This window comes from Chelonia mydas, chromosome 7, assembly GCF_015237465.2.
Source record: "Chelonia mydas isolate rCheMyd1 chromosome 7, rCheMyd1.pri.v2, whole genome shotgun sequence".
NCBI lineage: Eukaryota > Metazoa > Chordata > Testudines > Cheloniidae > Chelonia > Chelonia mydas.
Window position 1 is genome coordinate 114,673,864 of NC_057853.1, and position 23,222 is coordinate 114,697,085.

General features: G+C 43.8%; 1 protein-coding gene and 1 long non-coding RNA gene across 10 annotated transcripts in view; one reads left to right on the forward strand and one right to left on the reverse strand.

The window, feature by feature from the left end:
• Window positions 1–23,222, reverse strand: part of MXI1 (MAX interactor 1, dimerization protein) — a 92,074-nt gene that overhangs the window by 63,706 nt on the left and 5,146 nt on the right. For 2 of the 5 annotated variants that reach the window (XM_037904963.2, XM_007055534.4), the window contains exon 2: window positions 11,206–11,338. In XM_037904963.2, coding sequence (XP_037760891.1) covers window positions 11,206–11,338 — 133 coding nt within the window. Of the gene's footprint in view, window positions 1–11,205; window positions 11,339–12,060; window positions 12,752–23,222 lie in introns of those variants that run through there. The other 3 variants (XM_037904965.2, XM_037904966.2, XM_043552448.1) reach the window with 3 other exon arrangements.
• LOC119566821 overlaps window positions 12,756–23,222 on the forward strand; it is a 65,367-nt gene continuing 54,900 nt past the window's right edge. For all 5 annotated transcript variants that reach the window (XR_006292559.1, XR_005226225.2, XR_005226226.2 and 2 more), the window contains exons 1-2: window positions 12,756–12,914; window positions 23,017–23,140. This is a non-coding gene — a long non-coding RNA (uncharacterized LOC119566821). The remainder of the gene's footprint in view (window positions 12,915–23,016; window positions 23,141–23,222) is intronic.

Sequence of the window (23,222 nt, forward strand, 5' to 3'; positions counted from 1 at the left end):
CAAGTTTGTCAGGAGGGCCTGGTAAATAATGAACAGTGGCAACTCCAAAAAACAAGACAATTAACTCAGCAGCTTGATATGAAAAAAAAAAAATGGACTTGAAGCTCAGGCCAGCAAAGAATCAGATCTTAAAGCTCAACCAGGAGCCAAAGGTAAAGCAAGTACACTCGCTTCTCTCCACTGCCTTCAATAATGAGGAAAAGGATAAAATCACCAAGAGTCAGGGCAGCTAGTGGAGCCAACTCTAGAGGTATCAACCAAGTCTCTGCTAAAGCAAAGGTTTAAACTTTAGAGACAGCACGACCGTGAGTTAACACAAACTCGAGCTGTGGACAAAGCACTCCAGACAGAAGTAGACATAACAGAAGTGAAACGAGGGCGAGACAAAAAACTGATGAACAAGGAATACTAATTAAAACTAGGGAATCAACTGCGTGCTGTACACACTTATTTGTGGAAACATGAGAAAACAGACAAAAAGGAATTCAGAAACTAACAACATAGGCTAGCCAAAATATCAGTTCCATTGTCCCAGAGCACTAATTCTTCACAGCAGCAAGGGCTTGACATCAAAAAGCCATGAAGCTAACAAACACTTACTGAAATCTGCCATTGCTCTAGCACAGGGTGGGCAAACATTTTGGCCTGAGGGCCACATCTGGGTCTGGAAATTGTATGGCGGGCCATGAATGCTCACGAAATTGGGGGTTGGAGTGCAGGGGGGAGTGAGGTCTCCAGCTGGGAGTGTGGGCTCTGGGGTGGGGCTGGGGATGAGGGGTTGAGGGTGCAAGAGGATGCTCTGGGCTAGGACTGAGGGGTTCGGAGGGCAGGAGGGGGATCAGGGCTGGGGCAGGGGGTTGGGACACGGGAGGGGGGTCAGGAGTGCAGGCTCTGGGGGGCGCTTACTTCAAGCAGCTCCCAGAAGCAGCCGTATGTCCCATCTCCAGTTCCTATATGGAGGCACAGCCAGGCGGCTCTGCACACTACCCCATCTGCTGGTGCCATCCCTGCAGCTCCCATTGGCCATGGTTCCCAGCCACTGGGAGCTGCGGGGGCGGCACTTGGGGTGGGGGCAGCAGACGGAGCCCTCTGGCTGCCCCTGTGCATAGAAGCCAGAGGGAGGACATGCTGCTGCTTCCGGGAACTGCGTGGAGCGGGGCAAGCCCCTGATCCTACTCCCCACCGGGAGCTCAAGGGCCAGATTAAAATGTCTGGAGGTCTGGATGCGGCCCCTGGGTCGTAGTTTGCCCATCCCTGCTCTGGCACCAGTGCAGCTTCCCCAGCGTAAGCAATGTATATTGGCCACTAGTGGTTTTAACATGCTCCTCTAACCATGAGCAGGGCTAGAGAACATGGTGCTAAGAATGCCTGAGTCTTGTCTGCTAACAATTTTGCTGCTGCACCTGCTGCTTGCTGCCACTTCTAGAATAAGCACAGAAGGTTTTGCTAAAATGATTAACATACCTAAGTTCCTAGTGGGTTAATGGGCCTTTGGCCATAGAGAAGAATAATTTATAGAACGTAGGTACAGCAGTATAAATTATATATATAAACCAAACGTATGAGCCTGATTCTTATTTACATTAGGGCCCCTTCATACCACATCAACAGTGTACAGGGGCCTTAAACGATATTACACCCACTTAAGTGCCTTAGTATAAATATAAATGACAATTAGGCCCAGAGTCAACAATATCCCTGCTGTGCTACTGCACAGTAGTATTTTTCCTATGGTGCTGGTAACAGTGTGCATCAGCTTCTAAGGGCTCCTAGAACTGCAGGGTAAAGCACTAAATTAGTCAGATTCATTCCTGGTGTAACTCTGTTGAAACCAATGGAATTACAGCAAGGAAGAATTTGGCCCATTGCATGTTTGGAAAAGCTCATCTATTGTAGAGGCTGTGTACACTTATGGTGCTATATTAATAATAAAGCACAACCAGGAGAGCACTCGTTGAAACTCTGCAAGATTCTCCCACATGGTGGGTTGTAAAATGAACAAGATGATATAGGATATCACAAAGGTCTTGCAATTGGAAACCCTACTAAATCCAGCCTAATCTCACCTATAAAGGTCTATTTACTTTTTCTGTACTGTGATTTACATTCCTGAATGACTTTTACTGGACCCTCCCTCATTTTATGTATTTTTCCCACTTACATGACAACTGTAGATAATAGAATGACAACACTAAACTCTGCTCAAAACAAATTGTGTATGAGACCTTGTCTATACTGGGAATTATCTCCAATGTCAGCTATCAGGCTGCAGCCACTTGTGCAAATCCCAAATGGAGACAAGGAAAGCAACAACTTGCATCAGCGGAACTTACCCTGGTTTCAAGCACTCTAGCAATGCAAATGTCTACACCTGAAATGAGGGAAAATCACCAGGTAGACAAGGCCTCAAAGACCAGATTCTGAAGACATTCACACTTGTTAGTCCATTGAGATCAGCCACCAACATCCCTAGTGTAACTCTGTCAAAGCCAATGGTATTACAGGAAGGAATCATTTGGCCCATTGTGCATTTGGCACATTCAGCTGCTGTACAGAGTTATGTACACTAGTGGTGCTATATTACTGTATTATAGGGCAAAACACTTTCTGGAGGACACCCACCCTGCTGTACTAACATGCAGTTGTTCCACCAGAGAGTGAGTTCACCTCCAACACGGAAAACTTAGATCTTCTCTTCTTGATCATGGCAGAATCAGAGGTGAAATCTACATCAGTCTGGCCAAGTTGAACTACATCAGGGAAAGGGGAGGGTGGGAAAAATCAACAAACCATTCTCGGAATAGAAGATTCAAAACAATTTGCTCAAAGAAAAGCCCTTGTAGACATTTGGCTGTGCTCTTTAGAGCCTACCATACTGTCTCAGAAGCCTTAAATAGAAGGCTACTTTCTCTAACAGTTTGGTCCTTTTCTAATTGGCAAATCGTGATTCACTTCCCTGATCCTGCAAAGGGAAAGTAGTGGGAAACCAGAATATCCACCTGGCTCCCCTTTTCAGGATCAGCTTCTTTGTTTCTAACAGAGCTTGGAAATTAAGGGGACCTTCTTAAGGTTGAGAGACAAAAAGAAAAAGTGACCTCCCTTGACAGTGGTCTCAGATCCTCTCCTTGTACATGGTCAGAGTCAAGTAGTACAACAAACTCATTCCAGGTCATAAGCAGAACAGATGAACTCTGTTATAGTCTTGGCCTTCACAACATCCTCTAGCAAGGAGTTCCACAGGTTGACTGTGCATTGTGTGAAAAAATACTTCCTTTTGTTTGTTTTAAACCTGCTGCCTATTCATTTAATTTGGTGACCCCTATCTAGTTCATGTGTTATGAGAGGTAGTAAATGACACTTCCTTATTTTCATAGATTCACAGATATTAAAGTCAGAAGGGACCATTATGATCATCTAGTCTGACCTCCTGCACAATGCAGGCCACGGAATCTCACCCACCCACCCACTCCTGCGATAAATCTCTTACCTATGTCTGAGCTATTGAAGTCTTCAAATCATGGTTTAAAGACTTCAAGGTGCAGAGAATCCTCCAGCAAGTGACCCGTGCCCCATGCTACAGAGGAAGGCAAAAAAAACCCCAGGGCCTCTTCCAATCTGCCCTGGAGGAAAATTCCTTCCCGACCCCAAATACAGCGATCAGCTGAACCCTGAGCATATGGGCAAGATTCACCAGCCAGATACCCAGGAAAGAATTCTCTGTAGTAACTCAGATCCCACCCCATCTAACATCCCATCACAGGCCATTGGGCCTATTTACCATGAATATTTAAAGATCAATTAATTGTCAAAATCATGTTATCCCATCATACCATCTCCTCCATAAACTTATCGAGTTTAATCTCGAAGGCAGATAGGTCTTTTGCCCCCACTGCTTCCCTTGGAAGGCTATTCCAGAACTACACTCCTCTGATGGTTAGAAACCTTTGTCTAATTTCAAGTCTAAACTTCCCGATGGTCAGTTTATATCCATTTGTTCTTGTGTCCACATTGGTACTGAGCTTAAATAATTCCTCTCCCTCTTTGGTATTTATCCCTCTGATATATTTATAGAGAGCATTCATATTTCCCCTCAACCTTCTTTTGGTTAGGCTAAACAAGCCAAGCTCCTTGATTCTCCTTTCATAAGACAGGTTTTCCATTCCTCGGATCATCCGAGTAGCTTTTCTCTGTACCTGTTCCAGTTTGAATTCATCCTTCTTAAACATGGGAGACCAGAACTACGCACAGTATTACAGGTGAGGTCTCACCAGTGCCTTGTATAACGGTACTAACACCTCCTTATCTCCACTGGAAATACCTCGCCTGATGCATCCCAAGACCGCATTAGCTTTTTTCACGGCCATATCACATTGGCAGCTCATAGTCATCCTGTGATCAACCAATACTCCAAAGTCCTTCTCCTCCTCCGTTACTTCCAATTGATGAGTCCCCGGCTTATAACTAAAATTCTTATTAATCCCTAAATGCATGACCTTACACTTCTCACAATTAAATTTCATCCTATTACTATTACTCCAGTATACAAGGTCATCCAGATCCTCCTGTATGATATCCCGGTCCTTCTCTAAATTGGCAATACCTCCCAGCTTTGTATCATCCACAAACTTTATTAGCATACTCCCACTTTTTGTGCTGAGGTCAGTAATAAAAAGATTATGGGACCAGTTTTATTTAACCGATCCCTGAGGAACTCCATTGGTAACCTCCCTCCAGCCTGACAGTTCACCTTTCAGTATGACCCGTTGTAGTCTCCCCTTTAACCAGTTCCTTATCTACCTTTCAATTTTCATATTGATCCCCATTTTTTCTCAATTTAACTAATAATTCCCCATGTGGCACCGTATCAAACGCCTTACTGAAATATAGGTAAATTAGATCCACTGTGTTTCCTTTGTCTAAAAAAATCTGTTACTTTCTCAAAGAAGGAGATCGGGTTGGTTTGGCACAATCTACCTTTTGTAAAACCAGGTTGTATTTTGTCCCATTTACCATTGACCTCAATGTCCTTAACTACTTTCTCCTTCAAAATTTTTTCCAACACCTTGCATACTACAGATGTCAAACTAACAGGCCTGTAGTTACCCGGATCACTTTTTTTTTTCCCCTTTCTTAAAAATAGGAACTATGTTAGCAATTCTCCAGTCATACGGTACAACCCCTGAGTTAAGATTCATTAAAAATTCTTGCTAATGGGCTTGCAATTTCATGTGCCAATTCCTTTAATATTCTTGAATGAAGATTATCTGGGCCCCCCGAATTAGTCCCATTAAGCTGTTCGAGTTTTGCTTCTACCTCAGATATGGTAATATCTACCTCCATATCCTCATTCCCATTTGTCATGCTACCATTATCCCTAAAATCCTCATTAGCCTTATTAAAGGCTGAGGCAAAGTATCTGTTTAGATATTTGGCCATGCCTAGATTATCCTTAACCTCCACTCCATCCTCAGTGTTTAGCGGTCCCACTTCTTCTTTCTTTGTTTTCTTCTTATTTATATGGCTATAGAACCTTTTACTATTGGTTTTAATTCCCTTTGCAAGGTCCAACTCTTCTTGACTTTTAGCCTCTCATTTTATCCCTACATGTTCTGACCTCGTAAGGTAGCTTTACTTGCTGATCCCTCCCATCTTCCACTCCCTGTATGCTTTCTGCTTTTTCTTTATCACCTCTCTGAGATGCTTGCTCATCCAGCTTGGTCTACAACTCCTGCCTATGAATTTTTTCTCCTTTCTTGGGATGCAGGCTTCCAATAGCTTCTGCAGCTTTGACTTAAAGTAATCCCAGGCCTCCTCTGCCTTAGATCCATAAATTCTTCAGACCAATCCACTTCCCTAACTAATTTCCTTAATATTTGAAAGTCAGCCCTTTTGAAATCAAAAACCCTAGTCACAGATTTATTTTTGTTTATCCTTCCGTTCAGTTTGAACTGAATTAGCTCATGATCACTCGAACCAAGGTTGTCCCTACAACCATTTCTTCTATGAGGTCCTCACTTCTCACCAAAACCAAATCTAAAATGGCATCCCTTCTAGTCGGTTCAGCAACTACTTGGTGAAGAAATCCATCAGCTATCGCATGTCGGAAAATCTGAGCCCTATTATTATTACTTGCACTTGTCCTCCAGTCTATATCCAGGAAGTTAAAGTCTCCCATGATCACAGAGTATTCACTTTCTCCACACCTGTCATAATTTTATACACCTCTATCATATCCCCCCTTACTCGTCTCTTTTTCCAAGCTGAAAAGTCCCAACCTTTTTAATCTCTCCTCAAACAGAAGCTGTTCCAGGCCCCTAATCATTTTTGTTGCCCTTTTCTGAACCTTTTCCAATTTCAATATATCCTTTTTGAGATGTGATGACCGCATCTGCACGCAGTATTCAAGGTGTGGGCGTACCACGGACTTATATAGAGGCAATATATGATATGAGGCACCTCACAGTATCAGCCCCTGAATGTCTCCAAGATACCATAGGCTTTGCAGTGTGCTTGGGAGATCACAAAACAAATATAAATGATGACGATCAAATACGATAATTTAATTTCTGATCTGTTATAAGCCTTAACTTCATTAAACTGATTACATTTTGGTAAAATCCCAGTTGGCATCCATGTTTACTTTATTTCCTGTTCATACAACAATTTAAATTGATTAAAAAAACCTTTGTTATTTATAAATTTTGAATAATAATATCAGTCAGACATATCAGGCCTTAAATATAACGCATCTTTCACATAATCAGGTCTAAGCACCTTCCACTGATATGTGGAGGATCCACGAAAGTAGCTCCCAGTAATACCAAAGACAATAACCTCCTGATATATCAACATAAATATAACCTCCAATGGTATATTTCACTCTCCTCTTGCAAGTTCTCAGAAATCAACTGTTGTCCCACAAATGTCTGCTTCCTAACACATGGTAAATTATATAAATGACACTGCATGTGAACATGAAAAATTACTATTTTTCATCTTCACATAAAGAACTTGAAATCACCTAATCTTGTTAAGAATGAGTAAAAAACCATCACGTTAAAAAATGCTGAGGATTTAACTAAAGCAAAGGGAAGAGTTAAGCACCAAGGCACTTTGTTTTTAAACTTCTCTCTTGTTATAGGTTCTGCAGCACAGAAAGCCTCACCTGCAGATACTTACACAGGTGCTTAACTTTAAGCACAAGACAGTCTCACTGAATTTAATAGGAGTAACCATGCAAGTAAAACTAACCATGTGTCTAGATGTTTGAGTAGAGGGACGTTATTATATAATACAAGTCACTGATCCAAAATGATCTTTAAAATACCCATTCACAATAGACATAGGCCTCAATCCTGCAAGTAACATTGACTGTAGAGGGACTGCCCCACAGCCACAGTAATCTGGCTGTGTACCATCAACTTCAGGATCAGAGCCAAAGTTGGGAAGAGAGGCAACACACTGAAAGTGGTGTTCAGCAGAGCACATAGTACTACATGAGACAAACCTTAGACCAGGGCAATACAGAAATAGACTACTGAATTCCAGGAACATCACTGCTTCATGTCGATTACGAGGGGCTTTCCACATAATGGGGTGGAAACAAAACGCACTTCAGTTAGTGGAAGAACTCCACTAACTGAAATGGGCTTTGAATCGGATTGTTTATGTATTATCATCTAAAAAAGGACTTAACTTCTTTCAGGTCCAGCAACTCCCATTTCCACCTCAGCCAGACAGCTATACAGCTGCAATGCCAATGCAGTGCCCCAAACATTCTAAATGATGTCACTGTCACCACACATTTGCCACTAGGGCACGGAAATGGCTCAAGAGGCCATAGAACCTCACCTGTTTGTTCCCTTTTTTGTTTCATTATATAGAGAGAATGTTTTTCTTCATTATTTTATTTACATTTGAAGTGTAATATTAAAAAACTCTCCCACACTTTAGAAGAACTTGCACATTTTTTTAAAAAAGAGAGACTGCATCACCACTCCTATAGGCTGGCTCTACACTCTTCTGTATTTCTCTAGTAACTGTGCCATGACAGGATGGAACATGCTGGAAAGAAACAGCTACAATGTCTGGGTTGCAGATGCTGCAGGATAATGTTTGGATTTTAACTACATGTATTTTTCCTCCAATGAAAACAAGAACATCCAGGATCTGTAGAACTTTCCGCCATCTAGCCCTGCATGGTTTTTTTTAAAATGAACCAAAGCGTCCTAATTTAAAGACACACAAAGTAAGCAAAACAAATTCTGTATATTTCATTAGATGTGCTTGAGAGAACTTTTTGTCAATCGTACTTTAGATTTCAAAATGTAACACTGGGCATTCACCTACAGGACTTCTCATATTTTTGTTACAATAAATAGATTATTTTTCTCATGAGATGTGCAATCTTTAAAAAAAACAAAAAACAAAAACAAAAAAAACCACCACCACAGAACTTAAGTTTTTACCCATAAACTAGTACCAGGTTTTGAATACCAAACCTTAGACAACTTGACTAGACAGTTACTCGACACAGACTACCGAAGTGACCCTTTGATTTTAACAGAAAGGGACTCAATGGACCCTATTTTAACAAGTGCTCATGCTGCATTCACAAAGCTATGCAAAACAGATTCCAGAAAATCTGGGGTCCCCTAGAACTGCACAGTTGTCACCATACTGCACATCATAGACATTTGGAACTCTGATCATCTCATTCCAGAAGCACTGGCTGGCTATGACTTGAGCTAAAAGAGAATCCCCATTATCTGTAAGTAGGCTTGGAAGGATTAGATTTTTAATCAATAAATGTGGATTACCCCATACACGGACACACTGATGAAAAAATATTTGCAGCGATGATCACTGAAATTTACCTACAGGCAAAATAAGGAATATGGTGCTTGAGTTTGATTTAAGGCTATTTTATTTGTATATTTTTACACATGTTGACAATTTGTGTTTTAATGGTTATAAAGCTTTAACTTTTTGTATTTGTACATCTGCTGACATTACATATACAGATGTATTTGTACATCTGCCTCCCTCCCCCCACTGTCTGAACCGCCATAATTTCCTGCAACTGTGAAAACTGTAATTGATAAAAAATTTTTAAAAATGCTTAAAATCCATAATTTTGTACAACTGTGAAAATCTGACTAGATAAACGTTGAAAAAAATGCTTATAAATAAACATTGATATAATCCATCTTAATTATAAAAGAGTCAAATTCTGCCAAGCCTATCCATCAGCAGTATAAGGCCTATGACATACAGTTGAGCAGGTCCAATTCCATCCAGTAGAGGGCACTATTAGACACATACCCCAGCCAGTTCATGACAAGCTCTCATGCATGCAACAGCTTTACAAAAATCAAAGAGAGAGCCAACATATTTCATGTTAAGACCACAACCCCCGCCCGCAAAAAGCCTCTGCCCTCTCTACCAAGCATACAAAGGAGGCATTAAATAAGGCTACAAAACATTGTCTCTATTTTCTTGTGGCCTCAGAGATTTTTATTTTGTCCATGTCCTGTCCACAAGCACACTGGTCTAATAGCATATGCTCCCACATGAGGGCTGCATATCAGGGCTCTCTATTGACAGGGTATTCAGAGCAATCAGGCCCCAGGAGAGGAGTACTTTTCACAACTCTATAGAAGATGCAGGCACTGGTGCTAAGAAGCTCCCAAGGGATCTGCTTCTAGCCCTCCTCATCAGAGGGAAGGTCACCATGACAAAGGCCTTTGAAGGAAAGTGGTGCAGGAGGAAAAAAAAGTGAGGGGAAACTTTGGGGCTCCATGGTCCCACTCTATGCAGGGTAGAAAACAGATCTTAATGCTGCACTCACAATAATTTTGCAGCACAGGCAGAAGTTACCGTAGATTTGGGATTGGGATCAAAAGGCAGCAGGAATATAAACAGAACTGCACTGAAATCAACAGGGAAAAGATCGTGCAGCTATGCAATGAAGCAAACTAAAACACACTCCTCTCTCAACCACAGGAAACCGTCCAGGATGATGCTGATTTTGATGAGGAAACCTTCTCTGTAGCAAGTAGTTCCAACACTACTCCCAGCCACATTACCACCAAGCATGTGGGAAGTGGAGTGTGGAAAATAGAAGAGAATACACACGAGCACCCCAATCTACCACCCCTTCCCCATGACCTTGGGAAAGCTCTATCACTTGAAGAGCCCTCCTTCATTTTACATATCATGTAAGCCTCGTTGTAGTAAGGCTGAGCTCTGTTTGAAGACTATATAGCTAGTCTGGAAGTTTCCTGTTTTAATACTAATTCTTTACATTTCTGTAGCATCTTCATCCCAAGAGGTCCCAGTGAGAATGGTCCACTCTCTCAGGGATGAGAGAAAGTAACAGAAAAAGAGTTAAATCTCAGCTGGAAGGAAGAGAAGATGGCAGAAATGAATCAGAGGCAACATGTTAGGGCTGCAGCTGGTTGTCTCTCCTAGATTTACCAGGCCAGCAACCAACACAACATGGTCTCCTATAAAAGAGTAAATTCCTAAATTCTGTGACTGGCAGTCAGAAAGCAGGGAGCTCCTTATGGAAAGGAGACTGCAACCCCAACTTTCTGAAAGCCAGGAATCTGGGTGAAAGACAGCCAGAGATTTTCTAGTATCTAGTTTAGCGTGTCATGTATAGAAGCCAGTTACGCCATTCTGTTGTTTTACGAGATGTTGATTTAGTAAATATCCAGTACCATTTTGGAGAGGTCATTTCCTTCCTTTGCCTGACATTTATCATTACAATCCCAAAGTGCTACACTTGCTGCCTACCTGCTGAAATGCAGCAAACTTCTGAGATGGGAAGGTAGCATAAAACATAAGAGAAAAGAGAGGGGACACCTATTGGTCATACTAGTATTGCTGTCCCTGCCCAAGATCTCACTATGCTCCCTCTCTTTCCAGCTTCAAGATCATGGTGTAGAATCAGGTGGCAGTGCCAAGCCACCTACAGCCCTCCTGTGCTTCCTCTGCTCCCAGCGTCAAGTCCCCAACATGGCAGCTCTCAGCTCTGGATCCCCCTGCGCTGAGACTCCCCCCAGTTTTCCAGCAAGGTATCTCTCAGTAGCAGGCACAACGGTCTCCAGCCAGGAGCTTTCATCTCTTCTCCTCTTTTTCCCCCAGCCCCGGGTTTCATTGCACCCCATGACTTCCCATCCCTGCCTCCCAGTGTGGTACCTGTTGGCAGTGCTTGTACTGCTGCCCCCGCTGCTGTGTTTCCTCACCCGGCTCAGCCTCCGCATTGGCTTTGGATCCTGCAGTCCAGGGCTTGGTAACAAGGGGAAGGTCGAGGCATAGCCATGCTCACACTCTGCACAAAAATCAACACATGAGAGAAACCGGTGAAGAAAGGTTCATTCGCTTGAACCCAATGATCTAAGGAAGGAAGGCCAGAAGCATGAAATAACCCGGGGGGGGGAGGGGAGGGGCGGGAAAGAGGAGGAGAGAGAGAACAAGTGACCTGCAATAACCAGGAGGGAGGCAGAACTCTGTGTGAGAAAGGGGTTAGAGCCATATCATTGTGGGAGATAGGGACTATTAAGCCAGTACCAGAGGAAGAGGTTTAAGCCCCTGTAAACCTTGGGGAGAGGATCCCAGAAAACACTGAAAGCTGACACAATGGCCTGGGCAGCTTGGTTCCCTGGTCCTTGCTCAAGCTGTTTGACCTGGACACAGGGTAAAACAGGCATTTCCCATTGCGTTTTCAGGCTCCCTGTAGCCCCAGACCTCCCCATCTCTCTCTGTGGGGAGCTCACCCCAATCCCCAAGAACCGTTCATACCAGGCACTCTCCCCCCAGTCTTCCCCCTCTGCAGGGATCTCCAACTCCAACCCCAGCATCCATGGAAGCCCCTCACCCCTATCCCCACCTCTTCAATCTCCCTGCCTCTATGGGGAATCTCTCACCATCAACCCCCAGGGTGCTTCCCCTCCATACATGGGATTCTCTCACCACAACCCTCCCTTCCCCTTCTCCCCCGAGCCCCACTCCTTCCCTGGGGAGCTGTCACCCCCGCATCCCTCCCCCTATTACCTCTCTCCCTTCGCTCCAGATACTCTGCCGCCTCCAGCAGCCGCTGGATGTTGATCATCTGCACCCGCTCCATGGCCCCCAGGTAGGTGGCTTGGGGAGGGGGGTTGCAGCCCTGAACCACCACACTCCAATCCCCCACCTGAGGCACCAGGAGCGGCCAAGGGGAGCGGTGACAGAGCTCCTTCTCTCCCCGAGATCTGGACTCTTCACATCAATGACAGCGTCCCCAGGATACGTCTCCTTCAGGGAGGGAAGGATGGGGGAGCCACACAGGATTGGGGTGCAGTCCCGTCTCCTGCTGCCTCCAGAGAGCCACTGGGGCAGGAATAACGTGTAATAAGAGAGAATCAAACAGCCAGATACCCCTGCTCCTGCCCCACACGCTGCCCTTCCCCCCCACTCCTAACCCTGTCTCACACCCACTCTCTGCCCTGCTCCTGCCCCACACTCTGCCCCCCTTTCTAGCCTCGGTCCTGCCCCTACATCTCTGCTCCAAGCCCGGGCCCGGACCCGTCCCCTCGGCGCCCCACAGCAGAGCCCTGCGGCGGCGTCCGTCGGCCTCTCACACTTTGTTTACCTCCGGCGAGCGACCACGGGAGGGGGAGGGGACTCACGACAGCCGCTGCCCCACAGCCGCCTGGGAAATGTAGTTCCCGGCCGCCTCCCCCTCCCGCAGGAGAGGGCGCCGCGATGCATTGTGGGAAGCGTGTCTCTTCCCGCCTCTCTCCTCCCTTTCGGGGCAGAGACAGGCGCGCGCCTGGAGCGGCCGTTGGCCGTGCTGTGCGTTCCCGCGCCTGCTGAGGGGCGGCTGGCGCGCTCTGCCCCTTACCGGCCGTCACGTGCTTTAATCCCAGGTTAGTCTGATGCCAGTGAAAGGGGCCAGCCCCGGCGGGGCCACCCCGCGGACGCGCCTCGGGCAGTCCCGCTTGGAGGCGGGCGAGAAGGTAACCTCCACTGGGGCCTGCGCGCTGCTGAGGCCGTCAACAGGGATGACAGCAGCCAGGGTCTAAACCGGTTTTATTGCACCTTCCTTGCATTGCTTAGCTGCCCCGGCCCGCTGTAGGCAGAAGGGCGGTGCTGACTCTGGCCGGGTTGACTGATTTTCTTAAAGCATCAGCTCCTGGAGTCCTGGGATTATGTAAGAATCACAACTTGCATTTTTAATTTAAAAAAACACAAGCTTCTAGCCCGTCTCAAGGAGGAGGAAGAGAAGAGTTTGAAAATGCCCCACCCCTTAAAGCTCCAAAGCTAAAAGGCAAATACAGTTTCCCCCAAAGTTATTTTTTTAAAACATTTGTAATTTTTAAGCGAGTCTCATGATGCGGGAGGCGGGTCTGGTACATGAATGAAGTTCATTCACCAAGCAGGAGATCTTCTATCCCTTTAGCTTATATTCTAAATAGACAAAAGGGCCACAGAGTAGGAGAAGGGACATACAGATGGGAAACCCAGGCTCAGAGAGTTAAGGCTCTGATCCTGCAAACTGCTCTGAATGGGCAGAGCCTAATAGGGATCCACGCAGACAGGGTTATGCTGAAACGAAGCAGCTTGCAAGATAGAGGTTTACGCGACATGTCACACAGGGAGCCTCTGTCAGAGCCAGGAACTGAACATAGTTCTTCTTGTGCGTTGGGAAATGTGACTAAGAATCACCAACTCATTTCACATAGTCCACATGACAAACACCGGACACGGGTGACTTTCAGACAACCGTGTCCCTGCCCTTAAAAACACTCCCAAGTGTTCCACATTAGTAGGCCAGCTGCTAAAACACCACTAAAGCAGAGTGTACAAAGTGGGTTCAGAATGCTACTAAATCAGAATGGTAGCATTTTACATCTGCTTTGGACAGCTCTGAAATACTGCAAGGTACGTGACAGTGAAGAATCAGGCCTAGAGTGGTTGATCTAGTATTTTGTAATAAGAGGAATTTAGATTTGAACCAAAAATGCAGGACCCCTGTAGGGTTGTTTTTCATTCGTGGTGGTGGTGTTTTTTAATAGCCCTTTTCTTCATACTCTTCAGCTTCCCTGCTACTTAGGTACAGAACAGGTTTAGCACACGTGTCTGTGTGTCAGGATATCAGGGTTCTAGCCACAGCTCTGATATGACTGGCTTGCTGCATGACATTGGTAAACTGGTTGCTCCGTCCCTCATTCCCATTTGCAAAATAGGGGCAAGGGACCTTACCTACCTCATATAGCTCTGAGAGGCTTAGTTCTTTGATATGTGTAAAGTGCTTTGAGATCAACATGTAAGAGGTGACACAGAAGAGCAAAGCAGCACTACATAATGCTATTACAGTGTTTTGTACATTTGAAGCACTATACATATGCTAAGTAGTAGCAGAGTTAAACCATGGAGAGAGTCACTGGTGCACAGGCTCTGCAGCCCATTCTCTATTATACTCAGTGCCCTTAAAAATATATATTTTAGTGTTCCCTTTTTTGTAAACAGTGACAAACGATCATGGTAAGTGTGCAGGACTTGAAACTTTGCCAGCATCTTTTAAGGTTACTGTGGGGGAGCTTGAAACCTGCTAATGACAATGTGTAACGCCAGCCTTAGAAGTTGGACAAAGACCCAAAATGAAAGACATGGCACAGAGCAGATGCAGTATTGCCAACCCCAAATATCCAAAAGTCATCAGTTTGACCCCCGCCCCCATTAGAATGGCGTAAAAATCATGTTGTTGTTTTTAACTGGGCTTATTTGCTTTCTGATTTCTGAGCATTTAGGATGCATCTAAGTTAAATTTTCAAGCATTTCTCCGCAACCATGGGGGCTAGAAACTTATTTTTTAAAATGAAAGCTGAGATTGTCACCTAATGAATTATCTCCAGGAGCAGGCACTTTAAACAAAACATCCCAAGACTCTCAATAAAAATTAAAAAAAAGTTGTCAACAAGATGAGAGAATGTGAAATAATGTGGGTTTAGTTTCTTTACCCTCATTTGGCTCTTTTGCCATTTCACAGATTTTTAAAATAAGACAAATTTTGATTCTTTTTATTAGTCTTCTGCTTTTTGAGGTCACATTTTCAAGCTTTCCTCCACAACTGTGAGGCCTTTCATTTTTTAAATGAAAGCTGAGATTCTCACATCATCACTTGACTCCAGGAACTGGGGCTATAACAAAAACAGCGAATATCATGAGAGTTAGCAAAATGTTTTTCACCCGTCAACCTTCCTGAGCTAGGCAATGCCACTTTTTGCTTATTATATTGCTCCCCTCTAAATCTATAACCTCCAAATAAATATAGCAAAATCTAAAGGGGAAAAGGCTCTGTTGTGTCACTGTTAAATGACTTTGAAATAGCCTTTTGCCTCAGGTCAAATATAGTATTAATTCAATATTTATAGGGTCCCTACATGAGGTGATTACATTGTCGACCTCACAAGCTTATGACCTCAATGATCGAACTCTGTTTATTATATGACCCTCTACTACATGAGCAAATTTGCATATAGTGCTAAGATATAAATGGGGGCAGGGGTGGTTAGATAAGATTTTAAAAACAAATTAAGGAGTTTTTAAATAGTATTACTCTTTTTTTAAAAAGTGTCTCACTGTATCAGATAATTCAGCATCTTGATTCTTGGTTGTCTAAACATTTCTAGGAGAATTTTCCCCATACCATTTTGCATTGGTTTAGTGCCCTCAGAGCTCCTCTGATCACCACTTCAGCTCATTGCTGGTAGGACCCTTAAGAAACAAATAATGCCCAGTTTCACCTTCTGTGGCCCTGATCCTGAAATCTGTTCCATTAATCTGAATTCCTATATCTATGCAAAATTCATTAGGGTTCCACACAAATGCAGGAGTTGTCCTACACTGGTCTGATTGCAGGACTTGGGCCTTTATCATTATTCACTCTGAGCAGCTTTTCAGCTTGCCCAAGGTGGGACTTACAGTTGAATTAAAATGAGGGAGCCAGCAGTGGGTTGCAAAGAGAGTGCTGTGGCATGTGTGGACACAAACTTCTCTCTCAATCACCTGAAATGCACATTCCACAAAGTGGGAGCAAAGACAAAATAAGAGAAACAAAAGAGTGCAGTAGTGTGATCAAACAATTGCGGGGGAGATTGTACAGAGAGCTATGTGGGATCAGTTCTTCGACCTGAACATTGACTATAGCCTCAGTGTCATGAGTCAGTATTTCTAATGCTAATAATTTAAATTAACCTGAGAGAAAGACCACAGAAGGTCTGTGCATGGTAAAGGTAAATTTGGGGCTAAAAACACAGGACATCCTTCAGAATGAGGAGCATTCGAGAAGTATGCAAGCTGTGTTACAGCAGCATTTGAAGAGTATTTCAGCTGTCATCTCAAGGCCTACTGCAAAATGCCAGATTTGTATGAGATGGAGACAAATGTGGGTGGGAAATGAATGACATGAGGCAGCTTCCTTGAGAGGGTTAGGGCTGCTTGATGTCATATACATTGATGCCAACTAAAAATCCAAAGTCAAATTAAAATGTAGTCAAGCAATACACTTGCAAAGCTGGGGAGGGGAAGAGGAAAGGGTTATTTTAGGGGACAGTGAGATCATTTCATTTAGTGGCTCAGGATGATCTCTAAGTACAGTTTTCTAGTTGTAAGTGCTTGCTGCTTGGCATCTCCTCTGGCAGCTGTGATTCATTTTCATTGTGTTCTGCAGCTTCACCCTTTAGAAAGGGTCTTTTTACATTTTATTAAATGGCACTTCAGCAGCCCTCCATTTCCAGCCTTAATAATGGATTTGTTCTTCTCCCTGATGGCCTTTCCCTCCTCCTTAGCAACAATTTGAATCCAAGAAGAAATCTGCAGTGCAGGAATCAGTTAATATTTATATCTGAAATGCTGCCTTACTAATTTAACCAAGTGGAATAGATGTGGTTTATAGTAATAATACTTAATACTTTGAACTAATCTAGAACCTTTCATGAGGGAATCTCTTAGGGCTTTACAATAAGTAATTAATTAAGCTTCACAAGATCCCATGGCTTTAGATTTTCTTCTCCCCATTTTACAGATGGGTAAACTGAGGCACGGAAGGGTTACATGATTTACTCAAGGTCACACACTCATCCACACTCATGAACCGTGATACCCAATCCCTGGCTCGAACCACCAGACCCCAGGCCCTAGAAAATACAGTACTTTGCAAACCTGAAATAAATCTTAAATATGGGCTATTATTTTTCGGTTAAAATCAGTTGGTGTTCCATCCCTGCCCTGAATATTTTTTTATTTTATTAACCCCTTCTCTCCCAATAGTTATTGCAATCTCCAGAAAGACCACAGAAATGGCAATATTATATATGTACATATCTCGTTTGCCACAGCTGACATACAACAACTATTCCTTTGTATTTTAACAATACATATTCTGCAGGGGCAAAGGAGCAATATTTGAAGCTTCTAACAATCCTCTGCAATTTTTAATCCTGCCTTTCAAGCATTATATTAGAACCACCACCCTTGTGACTAAGGAGGAGTGGACAGGATCCAGAGGGGTGACCGGTGATCAATAGGGCTTGAACACAAAATGTTTGAGGGGCTTAGCTCTGTAGCACTTACAGCTCTTCGTGCCCTGCAGAACAAGAGGCTAGGAGGACTAACATCCAATTCTCCTGCATGCCACTGAGGACCGGAACTACAAAGTCACCACTCTTTTATTGATAGTTTTAAACACTGCATGAGGCAGAATTTCTCTCACCTGACTGGAGGACTTTCCAAGCACAGCCTGCCACCTGCATCCCTCTAGTTGTTGCAGTGCATTCAATAAAAGACTTACGGTGCCCTTAAAATATGGTTTGCGTTTCCACTCTTGAACATTCTCTTGCAAGGTATGACACAAACACCTTCACCTATACCAGATCTTTTTGAACCCCATCTCAAAAGAGGATTGAGTCTCTTCTGGGTTACACTACTTGTGATACACTGTCCCTCCAACAGGCTAAAGTTGTAAAGAGATAAAAAATAACGCTGTTGGACCTAAACATGAAATCTAATTCTGTACAGCTTGACTGGAAAAGGCAGAAAGGCTCAGCTCCTCAAAGGTTGATTTCTGTGGAAGTTAGGAGCCTAAATACCTTTGAGGATCCAGGCCAAAGTGTCAATAGGACATCTCACAGCAGGTCAGCAAGAAAAAAACCCAAAGCCAGATAGGCTTTTCAGCTGCCACTTTCGAGTAGATTGGAGAATGAGACTTTGCTTTGCTTTCAGACTTGCACTCCTCCACAGGTTATTCTAATCCAAGATGAGTCCATGACTTCGGTCAAGTCACTTGATTGACTTGTGCCTTGATTGATCCAACTGCAAAGCTAGGTAAGAGCAGGATCTTGCTTAAAAAAGGATGTTAAATCCAAGAAGAGAAAGCCTAACGTAAGATGCAAGAAAGCTAACCTCTCTGAATATGGGTAAATAGGGCATTTCTTCAGAGGTTCTCAAAGTGCTTTACCCTTGAGAAGTATGGATCAATTTGCGGTGGTCTTCTTGGTTTAGGATTTTATCTTTGAGTGCCCTGTTGCATTTCTCCTGCTGTAGCCTCCTTGTGAACTTTGTTACGAGGCCCAGACAGAGTGAGGCACAGTAATCCAAACTGGAGGTGACCAATGCATAAATCACTGTGGCCAGATCAAAATCTGGGAGGAATGGATGGAGCTTCCTTGCTAGCTGGCTGGAAGAAGAGCTCTATATTACTCCATTGACTACATTGCTTTAAGTCAGACGTGGGCAAACTACAGCCCGCGGGCCACATCTGGTTCGTGGGACCCTCCTGCCTGGCCCCTGAGCTCCTGGCCTGGGAGGCTAGCCCCCGGCCCCTCCCCCGCAGCCTCTGCACGCCATGCCGCCGGCACAATGCTCCAGACAGTGTGGTCAGGGGGCAGGGAGGGTTGGATAGAGGGCAGGGGAGTTCGGGGGTGTGGTTAGGGGTTGGGGCAGTCAGAGGGCGGGGAACAAGAGGGTTGGATGGGGTAGGGGTTCCGGGGGGGCAGTCAGGAATGAGAGGGGGGATTGGATGGGGCAGCAGGGGGCAGTCAGGTGTGGAGGATCCGGGGGTTGTCAGGGGACAGGGAGCAGGGGGTGGTAGATGGGGCAGGAGTCCCGGGGGAGCCATCAGGGGGCAAGAAGCAGGGGGGTCAGATAGGAGGCGGGGAGCCGGGCCACGCCTGGCTGTTTGGAGAGACACAGCCTCCCCAACCAGCCCTCCATACAATTTTGGCCCTCAGTCCAAAAGGTTTGCCCGCTCCTGCTTTAAGCTCTAAGACCACATTCACTGCCGTTGATCCATATGTAAAGCTCTCATTGATTCAATGGGAGTTGTGCACACAGTGAAATTAAAAATTCTATCTTTGCTAAGTACAGCTTGGCAATACATATTGCATCATTACCTCTGTATGGTAAAAAGAGTAACAGCCAATGGAAGAAGTTGCATTGAAAGGATGCTGTTGACTCACCTTCAGGGATCAGTTTTCTTCTACCTTAGAAATTACTGTTCAATAGCTAGGGACAATTCTGAGGTCACTTGTTAGCCACTGCTATACATAGCTAGCAACTGAAAGCCAGGCTTCTAGTAAGTTGTAGTTATTTTCTGCCAGAGGATGAAGTCAACTGTCCCATGAATGAATACCTCTGCTAGGCATCCAAACAAGGACATTAGTGTCCCAAGAAATTGTTCATTTGCACTCAAGCCTTTGTAAAGGAGCTGGGCAACAAGTGGCCATTTGTGTAATAAGCATGGAACATACTGTGTTCTGTACCTATTACATGCGTGAATATTACATCAAATGAGGTCATTGAATGCTTGTGCGACTCCTATTGACATCAGGAAGAGTCCCGTGTGTACATGCTAGTGCAGAGCTGGGCCCATGTTGTTTAACACAGATCATTTTAATTTACTCTACAGCCTTCTAACAGTCTTTTTATTCCACAATCCAGAGGAGTTATTGCCTCAGTCTTTCAGCCACTTTTGGATGCTGCAATTTATTTCCAGTTGTCGCTGTCTTTAATGTAGAATTCCAGAGTTTACAGTATGCCAACAGGATTGCCCTCAGGAGACCTCTGATTTCTGAAAATAGCCATTGGCATTTTTCACAGGAGGTTTTTGCCCCTTTCAAACCAGGGTTAACTTTCTAGGATAGGAACAAAAAGAAAAGGAGTACTTGTGGCACTTTAGAGACTAACCAATTTATTTGAGCATAAGCTTTCGTGAGCTACAGCTCACTTCATAGGAACAGGTCATCTTGAAACCCATACCGAGATGTGTTGGCCCTGAGTTTTTGGTGGTGGTGTAGCGAGAACTATGCCAAACAGCCAGTCAGCAGTGCAACTCATTTCCCGAAGCCCAGTTGGAAAAATAACAGCTCAATTATATTCACTAGCTCTAATACAGTGTATTAAATGGAGAAACAGCTCTTTCTAATGAAGCAATAGCGCACCCAGACATGGCTGCCTCGTGCACAGTGTTTTGTGGAGAGTTAAGAACTTTGATAAGGTAAAGTGAATTTAACCACTGTAAGGGATTTTAATGCTGGTGACAGGTTCTGGACTGTGGAGCTCTCTGGTTAGCCCAAGAACATGTGCAGCTCAGGTAGTGGTGGTGCCAACATCTCTATAGTGCTCCATGGACACCTCATCTCTGACCTAGAAGGATCATCAATAGGAATAAACAGGCAGTACAGTCTCCACGTGGCCCATTCGATCCTTGACTCCTCTGCTATTAATCACCATGGTGATGGTGTCTGCGATTATAAACGTATCTAGGGGGAACTGCGGAGAAACCATCAACTCGTTTCTCATAGGCCAGTGAACTGCTAGCACACTACCAACCTGCCCTACAGGTGAAAGGCTCCATACCCTTGAATTATTAATCCCCTGTGAAGAAAGTTTGTGACAGTGTTTTAAATCCGTGTAATGATTAGTTAAGCATCAATTAGCTTGGTATGTCAGGCAGGGAACATATGTTGACAGAGAAGAATAGCTGGCAAACTTGATCTTGCTACTGCTGAGGTCATCTTCCTGGCTCGGCGCTCTGACTATGCTACCTTCTATTAAACTCCCTCCATTGGCTTCCCTTCTTCCACTGCAGACACAAACTTCTTGTCCTTGTCTTACTACTTTCAAAGCCCTTCACAATTTAGTGCCTCTCTTATCTGCCCTGTAATCTTATTGTGAGGTTAACTCCTGCCCTTCATGATGCCGGCCTCCATCACCTGCCTCTCCACCTCTCCCACAAGCACCATCACGCTTTCTCCCCGTCCACATGAGGAAAATTCCCAGCAAAATCCATAAAGCCACCACCTTACCCTCCTTCATGCACTCCTCAAAATGCACCTCTGCAGTAATGCATAGAGAAAACTGCCACTTGATAACAGCTAGGCCGGAGGTGAGTTGTGATTGCTGCTCCTGGCTGGCTAAGAATTCCTATTATTTTTTGTTATCCCATCTCCTTCACTCACTCTGGTCTGTTTGTCTCATCTATCTACTATGCCTTATCTTTTAGTGGGTAGGCTCTTTGGGGCAGGGACTGTCACTCTATATGTTTATACAGCACCTAACACAACGGGGCTATACCTGGTTGTCCTTTAAAGGCTAGCATAATATAACCATTAAATAATAACAATGTGATCAAAAAGAGTGGGAGAGGTCCGGTGACATCAGCACAATGCAGGGAAGGGGAGACATGTTGATGTTTATTACCTTGAATTTTGCTGCAATAGCCATCATTAGCTTCACACTTTCTGCTCTTTTCACCTATGCTATTGCTGGTTGGTGCGTTTAGCCTGTGAAGATACATGAGCAGACATCACCGATGCCTTTGTCATCTGGTCAGCGAAGGGTACACAGAGTAATAGTTCCTGCTTTGGCAGGCTAAAGGGCATAGGATCATTTTGGTGTAATAATCTGAGTTGAGACCATAAATCTCTGTCCAATAAGACTGAGAATATACTTTTAGATACATCTCTTCCCTCTACACCGTTAGTATACTAGGGTCTGTAATGCTGAGAGATCGTCTCCTAATTCAGATAGCCTTTTTCTTTGTTTGAGAGCAACACACTAACTGCACAGTCCATCTGTTTTATGACAGTCGTATTTTGAACTGCAAATAGAATACAGCACAGGGTTGTTGCAGTTCTTTGAATAATGAACCATTTGTTGAAAGGGAGTTTAGGCCTGAAATTTAGATAGTCTAAATATAAAAAATTGAAAGTTTTTGCAAAACCTACCACTAGTAGTAGAAATATTTTCATGATTATTAATATTATGGCAAATTTCAATGAAAACAGAGGGTTTTTTCCTTCAGTTGGTTTGTGTTTGTTTTTTGTCTGGATATAAATATTCCCCATCAGGTTCCTCAAACCTAAGTCCTCCAGTTTTGTGTCAAGATGGTGCTTGAGAGAGTGAAACTGACCTGTCTATTTTCATGTTCCCAGCTGAGTGAAATGCAGAAACTAAACAAGGAAATTGATAAGAATTATAAAAATGGGGGGGGGGGGGGAAATAAAAAACACCCCAACCACTAGGTGTTATGAGCCACAAGGGTAAGGAAATCTCTGTTTTAAAAATATATAATTTTGACAGTGTCCCTTTAAGATAGATCCTAGATTTTTTGTTATTATTTTTTAAAATAGCAGCAGTAGTAGATTTGATTCCCATAATAGTCATCGTCAGGGTTTTTTACATAAGGAAATAGTTGTTGCAAGGTACTGTGTAGGTTTTCTCTACTCGATATCTAGATTGTTTATATATTCAGATGTCTTGTCATTTGTAGAGACATATTGCAAAATAATTATTGACGTAAAGAAATAAGTGATTTTAGCTATTTAAAATATGAATATGCACTTTGTTCTTTCATTTATTATTAGCAAAACCTATTTTAGCACTTAGAAGCTGCAGCTTTCAATTAATGCCCCCTGTGGCTTTGACAGAAAGGCAGCTTCTCTGAAACATGATCACTTTCTTTTGCAGCTTGTATGGATAAAGCTATGCCTACTAAACAATGGCATCCTATATTAAAAACTGCATGGCAAATGTGCAGCTGCTCAATGACAGTGACCGCTAATAAGAGCAGCCTTCTCAACGAAGATATACGGTAATTAATTTGTATAGTGCCATTCACAAGCATTGTAATGGGCTTCACAAAATTAAAACAAACAGAAAGCACAGCAGAGTGC